This window comes from Sus scrofa, chromosome 9, assembly GCF_000003025.6.
Source record: "Sus scrofa isolate TJ Tabasco breed Duroc chromosome 9, Sscrofa11.1, whole genome shotgun sequence".
In the NCBI taxonomy this organism is placed as follows: Eukaryota; Metazoa; Chordata; class Mammalia; order Artiodactyla; family Suidae; genus Sus; species Sus scrofa.
In genome coordinates this window covers 80,627,006-80,644,323 of record NC_010451.4, presented here as the reverse complement: position 1 = coordinate 80,644,323, position 17,318 = coordinate 80,627,006, and the positions used below count along the sequence as shown (strand labels likewise).

Sequence of the window (17,318 nt, the reverse complement as noted above, 5' to 3'; positions counted from 1 at the left end):
TCCGGGAGCGCGAGGCCTGTCCGTTCTCCTGCCCGCCCCGGCCCTAAACAAGGGGCCTCCTGAGAAACTGCCTGTCTAGTCAATCGAAGGATTCTAGTTTTGACGCAAAAAATTACTCATCATAGCATGGGAATGAGAATGTTTCGCTTTGCAGAGGAACACAGTTGGTTTGTCCAGGCTACATCGCTGGATCAAAGCAGGCACTGTTTAGGACAGCTGCATCCGGGCCCTCCTGCCGCAGCTACCCTCCAAAGCCAGGGGTCCTTCAGGTAGGAGGTCCTGGGTGACTTTGGACGTCCGCTCCTGATCTGCGCAGATCCTGCTTAGTCCCCGACCTTGCAGGTTAATTTTCTTTGCCCTCTAGGCTCGAGGCCTCTGTCGCTACCATGCTTCGCCAGATCATCACGCAGGCCAAGAAGCATCCTAGCGTGAGTTCCTATAACCCTTTTCCAATGTCTTCAGTTGCCCATCCTGTGTCCGGTTGGGTCGGCTTCAGACCCCTGGGAGGGATCTTCCTCTTTCGCAGCCACTCACTGTTTCTCCAGTCTTAACCTCCTGGTTGCCCCATGACCTTGATCTCTGACCTTCCACGCTGTGCATCGTGGAGTTGGGACTGGCAGGCGGAAGGTGAGGGATGCTGTCCAGGAAGATGATATGTTGAAACAGTGGTGGCCGAGTCCTTTTGCAGGTTGGTCTGATCAAGAGGGCTGTGTGGATTAGAGATTAGCAAAGGTCAGGTACCCTATTTGTTGTGCTGTCTGTTAAGGGTTTTACATTCATTGCATTGGACTACCAAGCTTTGAGGCACATGTGAAGGTCTCTGATCTTGGAATCCTCAGTTTGTCTTGATGTCTGGACATTTTTGAATATTTTAGTAGCACAGAATTTGATCCCATTTGAGTTATTTTATATCTCTAATTTTGCATATTAACGTGCTGGGGTTCTAGAACTCAGTTACCCAAGCTTTAATCTTTATCTTAAACCCAGTTGCCTAAATACGCATTAAGCATTGATAGTATGTTTTCAGATATTATGCGTAAAATCTCCATTTGTAATAGGTGTATTTCTGTTTGGTCATTCAGATTCTAACAGAATTATGTTTTTCATAACATCTATATTGAAACAAGCTTAAGTAATTTGCCAGGAGGTTGATTTTGAAACCTTAAGGTGAAAGAAACTGAGAAATTTAATGGGAGTGATATATCAATATTAGAGTGGTGAAGGAGACAGCGTATTTTCTTGAAAAATTTAAAATTTGAGTATAATTTTTTCCACATTAAACCATAATCTTCTTACATTCTTTGGAAATTCCATTTCTTTCCTTTGAACGTAGTTATTAGAAATCTTAACCTCAGTATGAGGTCCATCTTCATTTAGATTTTAAGACAAGATCAAAAACCAGTAATTTGAGACTTGGGAATCAATGTGTAGAAACTACCGTAGTTATACGTTTCTATTAGAATGTAGGTAGTTGAAGATGGCTGTTAATTTTTGTCTTGTTTTGTTTTTCGTTCTAGTTGATCCCCCTCTTTGTATTTATTGGTGCTGGAGGTACTGGAGCAGCACTGTATGTCACACGCCTGGCATTGTTCAATCCAGATGTCTGGTAAGTCCTTAAAAATATTTAGAACTTTGATGGTTCATCAAACTGGTTTAGGAACCACACAGTCTTTCTAGGGAGACACCATCAAGTAGTAGAAAGAACCTGAATTTTGTAGTCATACAGTAAGTTCAGGTCCCACTTCTACTGGTGTCTTTTACTTTTCTTGGTTCGTGAAATTATCTAGATTTCTTTGAGTCTCATTTTCTCATGGTTTGAGTGGAGCTGCTCATACCCATCTCGTAGTGTTGTGAAAATTGAGACAATAATAACTTAAAAAAATACTTTGTTGGGGTAGCTGGTACATTTAAATGTTTTTTGCATGTTTTTCCGCAATAAGTAATGCTTCTTTTTGAAGTTGGAAAACAATATAGACATGGAAAAGTTTGAGTCATTGTTATTCTGTGCACTTTTCTATATATCACTTTATTGATGAGATAGAAAATATTAGTAAAAGCCAAGTATAAAGTTTCTTGTAACAGAGGTAGGAACAAGAACAACTGCCCTAAGAGGTTTTGTGTTCTTTTTCTAATTAATTATGTGAGATTGCTTATTATGGATTCTATCTCTGTTTCAACTCTATACTCCATTTTGAAAATAGCATCAATACTTTACCTAGGAATGAGATTGATCTATTTGAAATACTAGTTTCTTGAATACAAAAATCTGTTTCAAAGTGTTTACTGTAACAGTTACAATGTTTTATTTTAGTTGGGACAGGAAGAATAACCCAGAACCCTGGAATAAACTGGGTCCCAATGATCAATACAAGGTAAGCTACAAAATTGCTTCAGAATTGCTAGAAAGTGTATTTTAATAAATTTTGTCATGAAACAGGTTTAAGTATTTTATTTCTGGCCTTCAGACATGGATGGGAAATGAAGATAATGTCTCAATTCTGCTAGTTTAACTAAGGAAAAGAAAGATAATATATATATTTTTCACTTTTTTTTTCTTTTGTGTATTTAGGGCATAGGGAGGTTCCCAGGCTAGGAGTCCAGTTGGACCTGCAGCCACCAGCCTACACCACAGCCATGGTGATGTGGGATCCAGGCCGCATCTGCAGTCTACATCACAGCTCATGGCAATGCTGGATCCTTAACCCACTGAGCGAGGCTAGGGATTGAACCATCGTCCTCATGGATACCACGGGTTCATTAACCACTGAGCCACGGCAGGAACTCCAAGAAAGATAATTTAGTTCTTATTTAACATTTTCTTAGACCTTGGGTAGTGTAGGGCAGTGGTTCTCAAACTTCCTTGTACATAGGCATCATCTGGAGAGGTTGTTAAAACATTCTGCACCTCCATCCCCTGGAGACTGTGATTGAGTTGATATGTTGTGGAGACTGAAAATTTGTCTTTTTAATAAGGTTTCAGATGGTGTTGATACTGTTAGTCCATGGACCACACTTTGTGTAGCACTAATCTAGTAGCTCCTTTGGTTGTCTATTCTTTCTTGTTGGTGTGGTTAAAATATTTCAGGTGAGAATTAGAAGAAAGAAATGAAAGTCAAGTAAAACTTTGATTTTTATTATAAACCTTGTAGGTAAATTTTTTAACATCATTATGGAAAAGTAGTTTGTGAAACTACTCTTCCAAGGAATGATTTCATGGACTTAGGCCATTTACTTTTATTTATTAATTTTACTGATGTGTAATTGACATAACAGTGTAAGTTTGAGGTGTTCAAATTGTTGGTTTTATGCATTTATGTATTACAGTATGATCACTACAGTAGTGTAAGTTAACACCCTTATCATAACATGACTACCACTTTTTGGCATTGAGAACAATTAAGACAGTCTCTTAGCAACTTTGTGAAGATTATAATAAAATATTGTTGACTATAATCACTATATTGTGCTTTAAATCTCTAGAACTCATTGATTTACTAGTTGCAAGTTTGTGTCTTTGATATTTCCCCATTTCCCCATCTCCCAGCCCTTAAAAGCCACCATTCTACTTTCTGCTTTTACAAGTTCAGTTCAGCTTTTTAAGATTCCTTTTAAGTGATATACAGTATTTGTCTTTCTCTGTCTCACCTTACTTAGCATAATGACCTCAAGGTTCATCTATGGTATCACAGTTCTGAGACTGTTAATTGATTCCCCAAACATAGCTTTACTTATGTGTAAAAATTTTGTATAAAAGAAAAATCCTTTCAATGTCAAAAAGGGTGGGGGACAGCTTTATTAGGGTATGATTCACATACCACACGGTTTACCCATTTAAAATGTAAAACTCACCATGTATTTTCCAGTAGCAGGCTGCTTCATCAAAAGAGAAAAATAGCAGTTTCTTCGAGCACTCTCAAAAGAGGTATTCTGGCTAAGGAGTGTCCAGGACCCCTAAGTAGATATACCTCCTTGAAGGAGATGAATGCTCTCATCACTGGTGACAGAAACATTTGAGATAAATATTACCTTTTGCTGATTCCAAGCTTTCCACTCCACCTTTTGATTATAATTTGGCTTCCAAATCTTTAAAAAGATCTTGCTACAGAAAACAAAAATGCACTGGTAAAGCTGAAGTGAGCCAGCTAATCTGTGTCACATTTTGCTTCAAAAAAAAAAATAAAAAAACACAAGCATCCTGATTGATTTTTGCTTTCCTATAAATTTGAGTCTATTCTGGAGAAAATGTTTCCACATCCAGTAAACTTTAAAAAAGAAAAGAAAACAAAAAAACCCCAGGCCTTGATCCTTCCATCGAAGAGCATATTGAAATCTCTGGGTATATAGTTCATAAAACTCCCCAGGTGATTCTGATAATGAAGCTATTTACCAGTGTTCTGGAACATGGTAATGTATGCCATTATGAGGCCATGTGAACTGGAAATGGAATGTTGATGCAACAAAAATCTTATGTGTGTGGCATAGATTGGGCTGTGATTAGTTAGGATACTGGTATTAGAGACTGGAAAAATAAATAAATGACATAATGGCAAAGTATTTGGTGCAGTGTCACCTGCTATAACTTGGGAAGTAGACCATGAGTCTATAGAGTTCATTGTAGAAAAGGATTTTGGAAAACGGTGTGAGTGGACTGTTGCTGATTCTGTTTGCCAACAGATGAGCTTACGGAAGAATTGGGAGATTTATAAGCAGAAATCAAAGGGAATTGGGAGATTTATAAGCAGAAATCAAAGTCTAGAAACTTGTGAATGATGCCTACTGCTGCTTCTAAAGCCAAACAGTGAGACAGACTAGGTTGTTCTCTCTCTACCATTCATTTCCCCTCACCTAAGAGAAAATTTTTTTGGTGCATTAACATCAGATTTGGCCACGTGACTTTCTCTGGCAAATCAAACAAGGGGAGGTGATATCTGCTACCTCTGAGCCAACCTATATATCCCCCATTGTTCTTTTTCATCTGTCGTGAGACCAAACTGACAGTTAAGGGCTACTCATTCAGTCCAGATCAGAATGAAGAGGACCTAGAGCAGTCAGCTTATAAATGGCATGTAATGAAAGTGAAAAATGAACCTTTCTTGTAAGCCACTAAGATTTGGTGGTTTTTTTTTTTTTTTTTTTGCCACTTTACAATCCTGCAAAAGCTAACTAATACAAACAAGAGAGGGGTCTAAAATAGGATTTAAGCATCAAAGGCCTAGCAACACTGTACAACTAAATAAATCCCCCCAAAGCCAAGATCAGAGTATGTTGAGCCTTACCAGCTGTTGTTCCAGAGACCTTCAAGGTAGCTACCATTAAATTGAGAAAAGGCATGGGGACATGGAAGCTGAAAAATCAAGCAGATTTGAAAATTATTTCAGCAGAATTTTGATAATTGGCACATGGAACTGAATAGAAGCAAATGCATGAGAAGCTGCTTACTTTTGAGAAGATCAGCAAAGATACTGTGACCTTTTCACCTGTATGGGTATAGGAGCTTGACCTTGTTTCTCATTTAGTGTTTGTTAAGTTACAGCTTGATCTTCATTGGCCTCTTTTATAAAGTAAGAATGAGCAAGTTTTTTGATAATTAAGATAAACATAAAGCATTCTGGCCACAGTGCCTAAGATATATTAGAAGAACCCAGCAAATACTTTTTTTTTTATCCTTAGAATATAACCTGTAATTTCTTTTATAAATATTTCCTCTAATATTTTGTTAATACATTAGAGATGATACAGGTAGTTTCTTTTTAAGTTTTATTGTCTAGTTCACTTTTTTCCCAGAGAAAAACACTATCAGAACCAAAAATAAAGCTTTATGACTTAATCATATTTTTCTGTTTGTAGAAGTATGTGTCTCAAGGATAAGCTTCACAAGCTGGGATTTTTTTTTTTCTTTTTTAAAAAGTGAAAAGAATTTTTCAGTTACGGATAAAGAAGTTAGTATATGTTTGGAGAAATAAAAGTGTTTCAAGAGTAATGGTCACAGATTTATGAGCTTCTTGCTTAAAAATCTCTGAAGAAAATGATCATTCTGCAGTTTTGGTTCTTTCGGAATTAAATAATCTAGTCTTCAAGTAATTATAGCACAACCTCTTCAGTGTTGTTTGGCACAAGAATGAATAAACTTCAGATTATATCCATATCTGGGCTTGTGTACAAATGCTAATTTCCTCAGTAGGAATTTTGGAGCAGTTTCAAGTATAAATCACTTTTGAAAAAATTATTGAGCATCAAGCCAGTTTTTTGTTTGTTTGTTTTTTAAGGCAATGATGTATTTCTATAAGGAAATTCGTAGAAATTACAAAATTTCCGAAATACAATATTATTTAAAAGCTTTTGTACCAAAAGGGAGGGGTCAGGAGTGAGTTTGCCTTCTGGGTTAGGAAATTAAGGAAGCTTCTGAGAGAGAGAGAGGAAAAAAAAATGGGAAGAAAAGTCATTAAAGCAAGCCAGTTTGTATCTAAAAAATGGAAACCACACAACAAGATATTACTTCATATTACTTGCCAGTCTTTATTACTATAAATCTCTCCCATCTAAATTAGAGCACTTTGGGATTTGGGAGTTCTCCTGTTTTGCAGCACGTTGAGGATCTCATGTTGTCACTTGAGTGGCTCAGGTTGTTGCTGATGCCTGGGTTCATTCCTGGCCTGGGAACTTACACATGCTGTGGGTGCGGCCAAAAGAAGAAAAAAAAAAAAAAGAAGAATTATGGTACTTGGCTAACCAAAGAAGGATGATAATTGGTATTTCTCTATTCTGTGGGAGATTCACCCTTGTATTTAGTGGAGATGGAAGAAAAACATAATTGAAAGCATATATCAGAAGAAATTCTTACTCACCCTGAAATGGAAGAATTGTTTATAGATTCTAACTAACAAATTATACTAACACTGCTCTTCTGAGCTGCATTGAATTATTTTTACCTTACTAAAACCATTGTTAAAGGCCTTGAATTTTAGTGTCTTTGTTTGAATGACGTTTATATTGTTAAATATTCCTAATAATTTTTACAATAGAAAGCGGAATAAAAAGTAATTCTAAAACTTTTGGACCATCTTTGTGTATTTGATTGTCTAAAATATCTTTTTCTTTTCCAAGTTCTTTGCGGTGAATGTAGATTACAGCAAACTGAAGAAAGAAGGTCCAGACTTCTAAATGAAATGTTTCACTATAAAGCTGCTTAGAATGAAGGTCTTCCAGAAGCCATCCGCACAATTTTCCACTTAACCGGGAAATATTTCCCCTCTAAATGCACGAAATCATGTTGTATTGTATTGGGGTTTACACTGATTAATAAATAATCTGAAACTTGATATGTGTCACTATTTAATTTTGAAAATCTAAACTTTATAACTTAAGGTATAGGAAATAAACTATTAGAATTTAAGGAATTCTTGAATTTATATTTGTGTAATTTTTTTTTTGTCTTTTTGCCATTTCTAGGGCCACTCCCGTGGCATATGGAGGTTCCCAGGCTAGGGGGCTAATCGAAGCTATAGCTGTCAGCCTACACCAGAGCCACAGCAACACGGGATCTGAGTTGCGTCTGCAATCTATACCACAGCTCACGGCAACACCAGATCCTTAACCCTCTGAGCAAGGCCAGGGATCAAACCTGAAACATGGTTCCTAGTCGGATTCGTTAACTATTGCGCCACAATGGGGAGTCCATATATTTGTGTAATTTGCAGCTGCTCTAATAAAACACTTCCATTTTGTGCATAGGTCACTGATAACTTGACTAAGGGATAGTTTGTTTTTATTTTTTATTTTATTTTTTTGCTTTTTAGAGTTGCACCTGCGGCATATGGAGGTTCCCAGGCTAGGGATTGAATCAGAGCTACAGCTGCTCGCCTATGCCACAGCCACAGCAATGCCAGATATGAACTGCATCTGCAAGCTACACTAACAGTAATGCCGGATCCTTAACACACTGAGCAAGGCCAGAGATCGAACCTGCAACCTCAGTTCCTAGTCGGATTTGTTTCTGCTGTGCCGACTAGGGCATATTTTAAACTGGAACTGAAAGTCAAAGGTAGACTGGGAAGCAGTTCCTTGGTGGTGATCTGTGTTGTCTTTGCTGTGGTGTAGGTTTGATCCCTGGCCTGGGCACTGTTGTGGGCATGGTCATAAAAATAAGTAGATTGGGAAGGATATTTAAGCTTTTGGCATCAGTAAAATGAAAACCTAGGTTTATGTTACTGGCCGATGTTGAAGTATGTGTGGTTGTTAACGATAGTTTTTACTGTGGCATTCTCTTTACTAAAGATTTGCGAGGTTGTCATTTGCTGTAGTCTGGCTGGGGATTGTGGTTGAATCTGAGTCCATCACTATTCACCATGAAACAGGTGGCCAGAAAAAGCTTAAGAACATATGCTGAGTCTTGGCAGATTTTCAAAGGCTATGAAGTATGTTTAACAATTTTAAGTGAGAGAGTTAATCTTTTATAAAATGGACTATGGAATTGGAATTTGATTAGAGAAAATTTTAATGTGTATATTTACGTGACCTGTTACATGGCTCTGTCCTTTTAGCTGGGTCTCAGATCCACTAAACTGAACATTTCGCTGGTTCAGTGGTAGCTAATCAAGAAATAACTGCCAAATAACAAGTTTTAACATAGATGTATGTAAATCATGATAACAGAAACTTGAGGAATTTATTGAGACTTTTGGATTTTAATATATAGGTGTGTATTATAAATATTGTTTACAAAGTAATAGCACATTTTACATGTCAGAAACTGAACTTAATGTCTCTGTGTGTATATTTACTTTTGTTCATCTGGTCTCTCTATGTGGATGTCTAATAGACATCCTACATTTAACATGTCCAGTTTGAACTTGTGAACATCTTGGTGCTCACATCCACAATCTTTAATTCCACTATCTTCAATCACATCACTTTGTAGGAACACCATCCTTGCAGTAGTTCAGGCCAACATCCTCAGTCTTCATTAACTCTTTTTTTAAAAAGTTTTTTTTAAATTTTTTATTATGGTTGATTTACAATGATCTGTCAATTTCTGCTGTACAGAAAAGTGATACATGTATTCATTCTATTTTTTACATTATCCTCCTTCATGTTCCATCATAGGTGATTAGGTATTTTTCCCTGTGCTATACAGCAGGCTCTCATTGCCTATCCACTCCAAATGCAATAGTTTGCATCTACCCACCCAAACTTCCAGTCCATCCCACTCCCCCCTCTGCCTTGGCAACCACAAGTTTGTTCTCCATGTCCATGGGTTTGTTTCTTTTCTGTAGGTAGGTTCATTTGTGCCATATATTATATTCCAGATATGTGATATGTGGTATTTATCCTGACTGACTTCACTTAGTATCAGAGTCTAATTCCATCCATGTTGCTGCAAATGGCATTATTTTGTTCTTTTTATGGCTGAGTAGTATTCCATTATGTATATATACCACATCTTAATCCATTCATCTGTTGATGGACATTTCGGTTGTTTCCACATCTTAGCTATTGTAAATAGTGCTGTGGTGAACGTAGGGGTTCATGTATCTTTTTCAATGAAAGCTTTGGATATATGCCCAGGAGTGGGATTGCTGGGTCATAAAGCAGGCCAATCTTCATTAACTCTTTAAAACCCCACATCCAATATATCAAGCATGTTTGCACTACCTTGAAAATAATCCCAGAATCTCACTATTTTCAATTATAATTCCTGTACTATCACCTTGGTTCTAAGCTACAATCATCTAAACTGGATTATTAAAATAACCTCTTAGCTGGTCTTCCTGTCTACAATCCGTTCTCAATACAGCAGCCAAAGTGATCTTTAATACAAATCTCCAGTGTTCTTTAATAACATTCCTTTGCTCCAAACTCACTAACATTTCCCTATTTTACTCAATAAAAGCTAGGTACTTAGGGCGGAAAAAAAAAACTTTCTAACTCATGCTTTTTACTATTTGTTTTACTCCCACAGCACCAAATGGATTTCCTAGATCTTCTGTGTGCTTCAGGGCTTTGCATTTGCCCTTTCCTGGCTTGAGATTCCCTTCTCCATATATTGGCATGGCTTGCTCTCATTTTTTTTTTTGGTTGTTGCTTCAGTGCACCTTTTCAATTACTTTCCAAAATTTCACACCCTTCTTCATTCTCATCCCTTTTTATCTCCTTTCCCATCTTTGTTTTTCACCAGAGTACTTATTGTCTAATATGTAATTAGCTATTCTGTTTTAAATCTCCCCTCACTAAAATGTAAGCTTTCTCAGAAGGAGAATTTCTCACCATTTTGTTTGTTGATGTATCCTTAATACCTAAAATGGTAACTGGGGCATCACTGATGTTCAAAAATACTTGTTAAATGAATTAATGAAGGACCAGTTCATCAAGTGTCTGAAGTAGCTAATCTTAATTGGCTACTGGGGGCTCTTGATGGAGGAAAAGAATCAACATTGGAGTTGATGAAACACCTCTTGCAAAAGGGCTCTGAGCTATACTCCATCACCGCCCCTGTGTATTTTTTTTTTTTTTTTCTGAATAGTTCTAAAATATCCCTTTCATTTCCAACTAGAGCATTGTTTGTGGTAAAACAACTTCTGTCCTGCTATTTTAAGGCTCTTATTTTATGACATTCAGTTAGGATGAATCTGAATGAAGAAAAAAGTACAAATAAAACCAGATAGTTCCTCTTTTTATTTAAAAAAAAAAAAAGGTGTTTCCCAGAATCCACATGCTGTAGTCAACATTGTCAAAAACTATTCATTTCCTTTTGTTTCCATCTTTTCTTTTCTTTCCAATTGTAAAAGCAATGCATGCTCAGCATAACTGAAATAATTCACAGAAAACATTCTTATATATACAAGACTTTCTTTTAGTGATATAAAGGATATGTTGTAATGCTATTCTGTTATCATTTTCTCAAAAATGTTTAAGTATAGCATTCAGAAACTTTGTTACTGTGATAAATAACATTTACCGTTGAGCAAAACATAACATCTGTCTTAATTTGAAATTTAAATTTTAAATCAAGTAGAAATATGTTATACATATAAGTTATATATACATTTCTTACACTATAATTTTCTATTGTAGCAGTTTGTCCCTTTTCTCTGGGGTGGTTGGTAGAATTCATCTTTGGAGGAAATCGCCACTATTCTTCATTAGGTAGAAGGTAAAGAAAAAAGTCAAGAGAAAGGATTACAAGAAGACATCTCATATCATGATAAAACTAATAACAATAATGGATAATATTATTGAGCCAGGCACAATATGTATTATTTCATTTACTAATAATTACAGAATTGTTAGGTAGACTTCCCTCACCCTACTTTATTAGGCAAATGAGGAAACTAAGACATAAAAATATGCTCAAGGTGGAGCTAGGCTTTAAATGCAGACAATTTGACTTTAAATTTATTCCCTGAACCCTCTAGACCTATTGTCTTTATTATTAAGTAAGCGAATATAGAATAAACATTCCTTTTTTATTTTATAATGATATTTTAAAATATTAGCTATTGCAATAATAAACCCAAGAATTCATTTCTTTCTCTCCTATCAGAAACTTGAATGGGAAATTTCTTAAAGCTTTATTTTGTAAAACTTAAGGAAAATTTAGGGACTGTTTAGTAAAAGTTTATCCATCTACTAACAATCCAATCAAATAATCCTTTACTGCAGATATCATTGACTTCAATATGTAGACAAGGTGACTCTTTTATACCAGAGCTATGAGGCTGAGAAGTGTGATTTATGTTTCTCTCTAGGTTTGCTAAAGCAATGCCTGCCCACATAGCATGCCAAAATAATGTTTCACCCTCTCTGATATGCATTATGACTCAGTGAATTAAAATCTTGATATGTAGATTGTCTCTCTTATGTTGAAAATGATACTGAGTTAGTCCATGCCTAATAATGAAAGATTTTTTTGATGCTATTTGGATGATAAATAGCATCTGGAAAAAATTAGCTCAGGTCTCTTTCCCTGCTATTGTTTTTTAATCTTAAAAAGTATTAGCTTGTGTACACTCTAATAAGCTTTTCTGTTTGTTTCTAACCAAATCTTTTCTAAGAAAAGAGGTAATGCTACACTCTTCATCTAATATGGAGATTTTCACACTCCATGTTAATCAGTCTATCCTAATGAAGTTACTTTGCAAACTTAATTTGTTTTAGGTTGATTGAAGAGTAATTATTCTTCCTTGTTTTATGGTATATTTAAACATTTTAAATTACAAAGCAACTCTGTGGATATCAATAAGCTGATTCTAAAGTTTTTATGGAGAAGCAAAAAAAAAAAATATATATATATATATATATATATATATATATATATATATATATATATATATAGAATAGCCAGCACAATATTGAAAGAAAAGAACAAAGTTAGAAGACTGACAGTAACCAACTTTGAGACTTCCTAAAAAGCCACAGTAATTAAGACAGTGTGTAAACTGGAAAAGAACAGCAGATAAATAAAAAAGGATAAGGAATCTGGAAAAGATGGTACAGCCACTTAGGAAAACAGCTTGGTGGGTTTCTTACATACCTAAACATACTCTCATTATAGGAGCCATCAATTTCTCTCCTTAACACTTACCCAAAATAGTTGTAAACTTGTACCCACAGAAGAACTGTACGTAAATGTTTACAGCAGCTGTATTAATAACTGTCAGAACTTGAAAGCAACCAAGATGTCCTTCAGTAGGTGAATGGATGAATAACCTGTGGTACATCCAGATAATTGAATATTATTCTGCACTCAGAAGATATGAATTATCAAGCTAAGAAAAGATGTGAAGAAACCTTAAATATCTATGACTTGGTGAAAGAAGCACATCTGAAAATGTTCCAACTGTATGACACTCTGAAAAAGGCAAAATTGTGGAAACTAAAAAGTTCAGTAGTTGGCTGGAATTGGGGTAGGATGTGGTGAAGGGATAAATAAATGGAATACAATTTTAAGGCACTGAAAGTACTCTATTTGGTACCTTAATGATGGACACATAGTATAAAATGAACACCAAGTATGAACAACCATGATGTAAACTATGGGCTTTGGATGATTGTGATACATCAGTTTAGGTTCATCAGTTGTAAAAAATGTGCCGCTTTGGTGGGGGATATTGATAATGGGGGAGGATTTGCATGTGTAGGGGCAGGTGTTATTTGAGAAATCTCTGTACCTTCCCTTCAATTTTTCTGTGAACCTAAATCTGCTCAAAAAAATAAAATATTAATTAAAATGAAGAGAAGAAAAGAAAGGAAGTTTAAAAGAAATCTAGAATAACTCTCAGCCAGTCTGTGATTCTTTTCCTCCGTGCACCTCTCATAACACGTGGCCATGGACTTTATATTTATGATGGCTACAAAACCTTTATGAGTAAATCTCCTTCCCCATTTCACACATCTTGAGTGCTGCAGTGAGGCTGTCTTTGTATCCATGCCTGTTTTGCTTATCATTGTATCTCCAGGGTCTGACAGTGTCTGCACTTAATAGACCTGCAAGTATTCACTGATTGAATATATAGAACATAATGTGATTGAAGAATCTTTTGAGCTATAGACATTTTGTGAGTGATAGTATAACTTAATTTGTAGATGATAGCTGAATTTTGAATGAATGTTTAGATGTGAAAACTCAAGTGCTTATAGGTTATTAAAATGAAAATAGAATGCAATACATTTTTATAAGCACCTAAGGGTTCATATATAAAACAGCAATAAAATAGCTATTGAAAAACCCTAATTACTGAGAGTTTACCATGTAGACACCTTATATGATGTTTGTAGATAGAAGCTATTAATTTGAATTATTCTAGAAAAATAATGTATGTGGGCATTTTTAGTTTATCATTGTAATGTGGTAATACACCCTTCTTTTTTTACTAGACTCCTATGGTGCCTAACAGTCATGGCTGAATTTATGGACTTGTTTTTAATATTGAATCAAAATGACTATGAGCGGAAATATCCCCTTAGTTTCCTTACTACAGGCAAATAAAACAAAGAACCTAATGGATAATGAGAATAAATTACTCCATGGAGACATAAGAACTAGATGTCTATTAATAATTTTTAGTTCCATGAACAAGGAAACAAAATAGATCATATAACTTGTCAATATGGCACAAAATATAATTTTAATTCTAGTTTTAAACTTGTCTTTCAAATAAGCATAATTTTTGAGTTCAACTAAATGTCGCTTCAAGAAGAAAATGAGTATGGTACTTGCTGGTATATTGGTTTGTAGATACGATTACAGATCATAAAAAATTGTAAGAAATACAGGGCTATTTATTTTTTAAAATGCAGTGAGAATTAGTTTACTGGAAAGAAAATAGAAAGACATTTTAGATAATTTATATTGCTTCTTAAAAGCACAAACCTAATACTATGTTAGGAAAGAAAAGCTTAGAAAGCAAAGAACATTGAGAAACACTGAATAATCAGATGGCTAGAGATATAAAGTAAAGCTTAAGGAATTAGGAGGATTAATTTTGCTCTTACTTCTGTAATGGATAGGGAGGGAAGAGAAGGGAGTTCTTGTCTAAATGTGCAATGGTGTTTATATGGATTATCTAACTTTTTATCCTCACATCACTCCTATAGGGCTGCCATTATTTTACTCATTTCGATATGGAAAAAATAAAATTCAGGGAGACTGGTTGAATAAGTGATTCAAAGTCACACTACCAACTTATAAGAGTAGCATTTGAATCTAGATCTATATAGCTCCAAAGTCCATTTTCCTTCCACTACACCTAGCTTCTTCTCTGGCAAGAAGATTCTCTCTACTTGCAGCTATGCTTGTCAAAGGGGTGCCTGTAATTTTGTGTCCTAACACTATTGACAAAATTATCTGGCATTATGCATCTATAACCTGGTGGGAGTGGCTTAATCTTGCCTTAACTGTAGTTTGCTCTTCTTATTGCCTCTGCGTATTTTTTAAAATTAATTAATTTTTTTTTTTTTTTTTTGCTTTTTAGGGCTGTACATGTGACATATGGAAGTTCCCAGACTAGGAGTTGAATCGGTGCTACAGCTGCCAGCCTATGCCACAGCAACGCCAGATCCCAGCTGTGTCTGTGACCTACACTACAGCTCATGGCAAAGCTGGATACTTAACCCACTGAGCGGGGCCAGGGATCGAACCCGAATCCTCATGGATCCTAGTCGGATTTGTTAACCTCTGAGCCATGAAGGGAACTCCAACTTTTTCTTTTTTTTTTTTTCTTTCTTTTTTTTTTTTTGTCATTTTGCCTTTTCTTGAGCTGCCCCCATGGCATATGGAGGTTCCCAGGCTAGGGGTTTAATTGGAGCTGTAGCCACTGGCCTACGCCCGAGTCATAGCAATGTGGGATCCGAGCTGTGTCTATAATCTACACCACAGCTCATGGCAATGCTGGATCCTTAACCCACTGAGAGAGGCCAGGGAGTGAACCCAAAACCTCAAGGTTCCTAGTCAGATTTGTTAACCACTGCGCCACGATGGGAACTCCATGGGAACTCCAGCCTTAGAGTATTTTTGTTCCTATTTTAATAGCTAATGAAACAAATGCTGAGGTTAAGTAAACCATGGTTACACAAAACACAAATTGCTTAAATGAGATTTGAAACCAGGAATGGTAACTCTAGAGTGCCCACACGTAACTACTGCGCTAAAATACCAGGCCTCATGGAGGAGGAAATATAATCCTTTCTCCCTATCATATTATCTATGATTAATGTTGCTTGGTGGAAGGGGGCTAAGGAAAGGGGGTGAAGTGGGGAGGGGAGTGTAGAGAGAAGAGAACTCAAATGCAGTTCTTTAATTAATTACTCTGGTGATTGTTTCATGGTTCATACCTGCTTTTGAAATATGCTGTGGGAGGCAGGAAAACAAAAGGTTTATTTGGATAGTGATAAATAGGGATATAAGGTAGAAGGTTTATAGCGTGAGGTATGCAAGCTGGTAATCATAGATAAGACTGAAATGTATGTTGAAGACAGATCAAAAAAGGAAGAAAAGATTTGAATTTATATGGTAGTTGAGAAAGGGCATTTATGATGCATATAATCAGAGATTTGCTTTTGGAAGATTAATCTGGCATAGTTGTACATGGTAGATTTGACAGAGGAGAAAGTGGAATCAGAAAGCCCAACTGAAAAACTATTGAAAAATAATTTACATTGTATGTATTTATTAGGGTAATACTAATTGTTAAAACAGAAAAATCACCCTATTTTAGTCATTTCTTGCTGTTATAACAAAATACTGTAGATTTTGTGGCTTAAATGACAGAAATTTATTTCCTCACAGCTCTGGAGGCTGGAAGTCTGAGATTAAGGTGCCCATGTGGGCTGGTTTCTGGTGAGAACACTTCCTAGGCTGTAGCCTTCTCTCTATGTTATCACATGGCAGAGGGAGAGACAGCAAACTACCTGGTGTCTTTATAGGGGCACACTATTGCAATCCTGAGGGCCCCACCCTCATGACCTCATCTACCCTTTATCACCTCCCAAAGGCTTCATTTCAATACTGTCTATCTCATTAGAGTTTTCAGGATTTAACATATAAATGGGGGGGGGACTATAAACATTCAGTCCATAATATTCTGATTTTCATGGCTTAACACAATAGAATTTAGTGAAGTCCAATACGTGTTCCTTGACAGGAAATTTTCAATATGGGTCATATTCAAAGTTAAGATTGAACCCTGCATGACACATAAGAGTTTCTACATCAGGGAGTGATACGTAGTTATTTCTTTCTTTCTTTTTTTTTTTTTTGATACGTAGTTATTTCTAAGTTAGGTCTGGACTTAGCTCCTCTTGCTCGAGATACTTAAGAACTACAAGGTAAACTATCTGCATCCCATGTACTCAATATATAATATATAGTTGCAGAGGATACAGGATAACCCAAATAAACATACCTCTTCAGAAAGAAGAATGAGAATGCACAACAGTCTCTGATACATTAAAATTCTGAAATCTCCCCATGTTATAAGGGTCACCTATCCTAAGGGTAGGGAATGTCCTTGGATTGGGTTATTCTACTTTCTGGGAGGTGCTGCTCAGTTCTTTGTTCTCTGTGGCTCTCAGGTCTTTCCTTTTGAAGATTATTTTTTCCAGTATTCCTCTTGGAATGAACTAAAATGAACATCGGAGAATATGCCCTCCCTGGAGGCTGAGTAGTTTCTTTTCAACTCATTTTCTGTCTGAGGAAAGTTGGAGGCCAGGGGTTGTTCCAAGACTCAAAAAGTCACAGATAAATACCATATGATATCACTTATAACTGGAATCTAATATCCAGCACAAAGGAACATCTCCTCAGAAAAGAAAATCATGGACTT

The 17,318-nt window shown here is 36.0% G+C and overlaps 1 protein-coding gene across 2 annotated transcripts; it reads left to right on the top strand.

The window, feature by feature from the left end:
• Positions 257-7,319, top strand: NDUFA4 (NDUFA4, mitochondrial complex associated). Of its 2 annotated transcripts, none has more exons than XM_013979726.2 (4): positions 257-428; positions 1,518-1,606; positions 2,312-2,372; positions 6,585-7,041. In XM_013979726.2, exons 1-4 carry the CDS (start codon positions 387-389, stop codon positions 6,741-6,743), a joined length of 351 nt encoding a protein of 116 aa, XP_013835180.1. In that variant the 5' UTR covers positions 257-386; the 3' UTR covers positions 6,744-7,041.

Excerpts from the sequence above, each read along its gene's own strand:
- NDUFA4 (XM_013979726.2), top strand. The coding sequence starts at position 387 with ATGCTTCGCCAGATCATCACGCAGGCCAAGAAGCATCCTAGC. Across the intron at positions 429-1,517 it reads AGGCCAAGAAGCATCCTAGC|TTGATCCCCCTCTTTGTATT; the intron begins GTGAGTTCCTAT and ends TTTTCGTTCTAG. Across the intron at positions 2,373-6,584 it reads GTCCCAATGATCAATACAAG|CACGTTGAGGATCTCATGTT; the intron begins GTAAGCTACAAA and ends CCTGTTTTGCAG.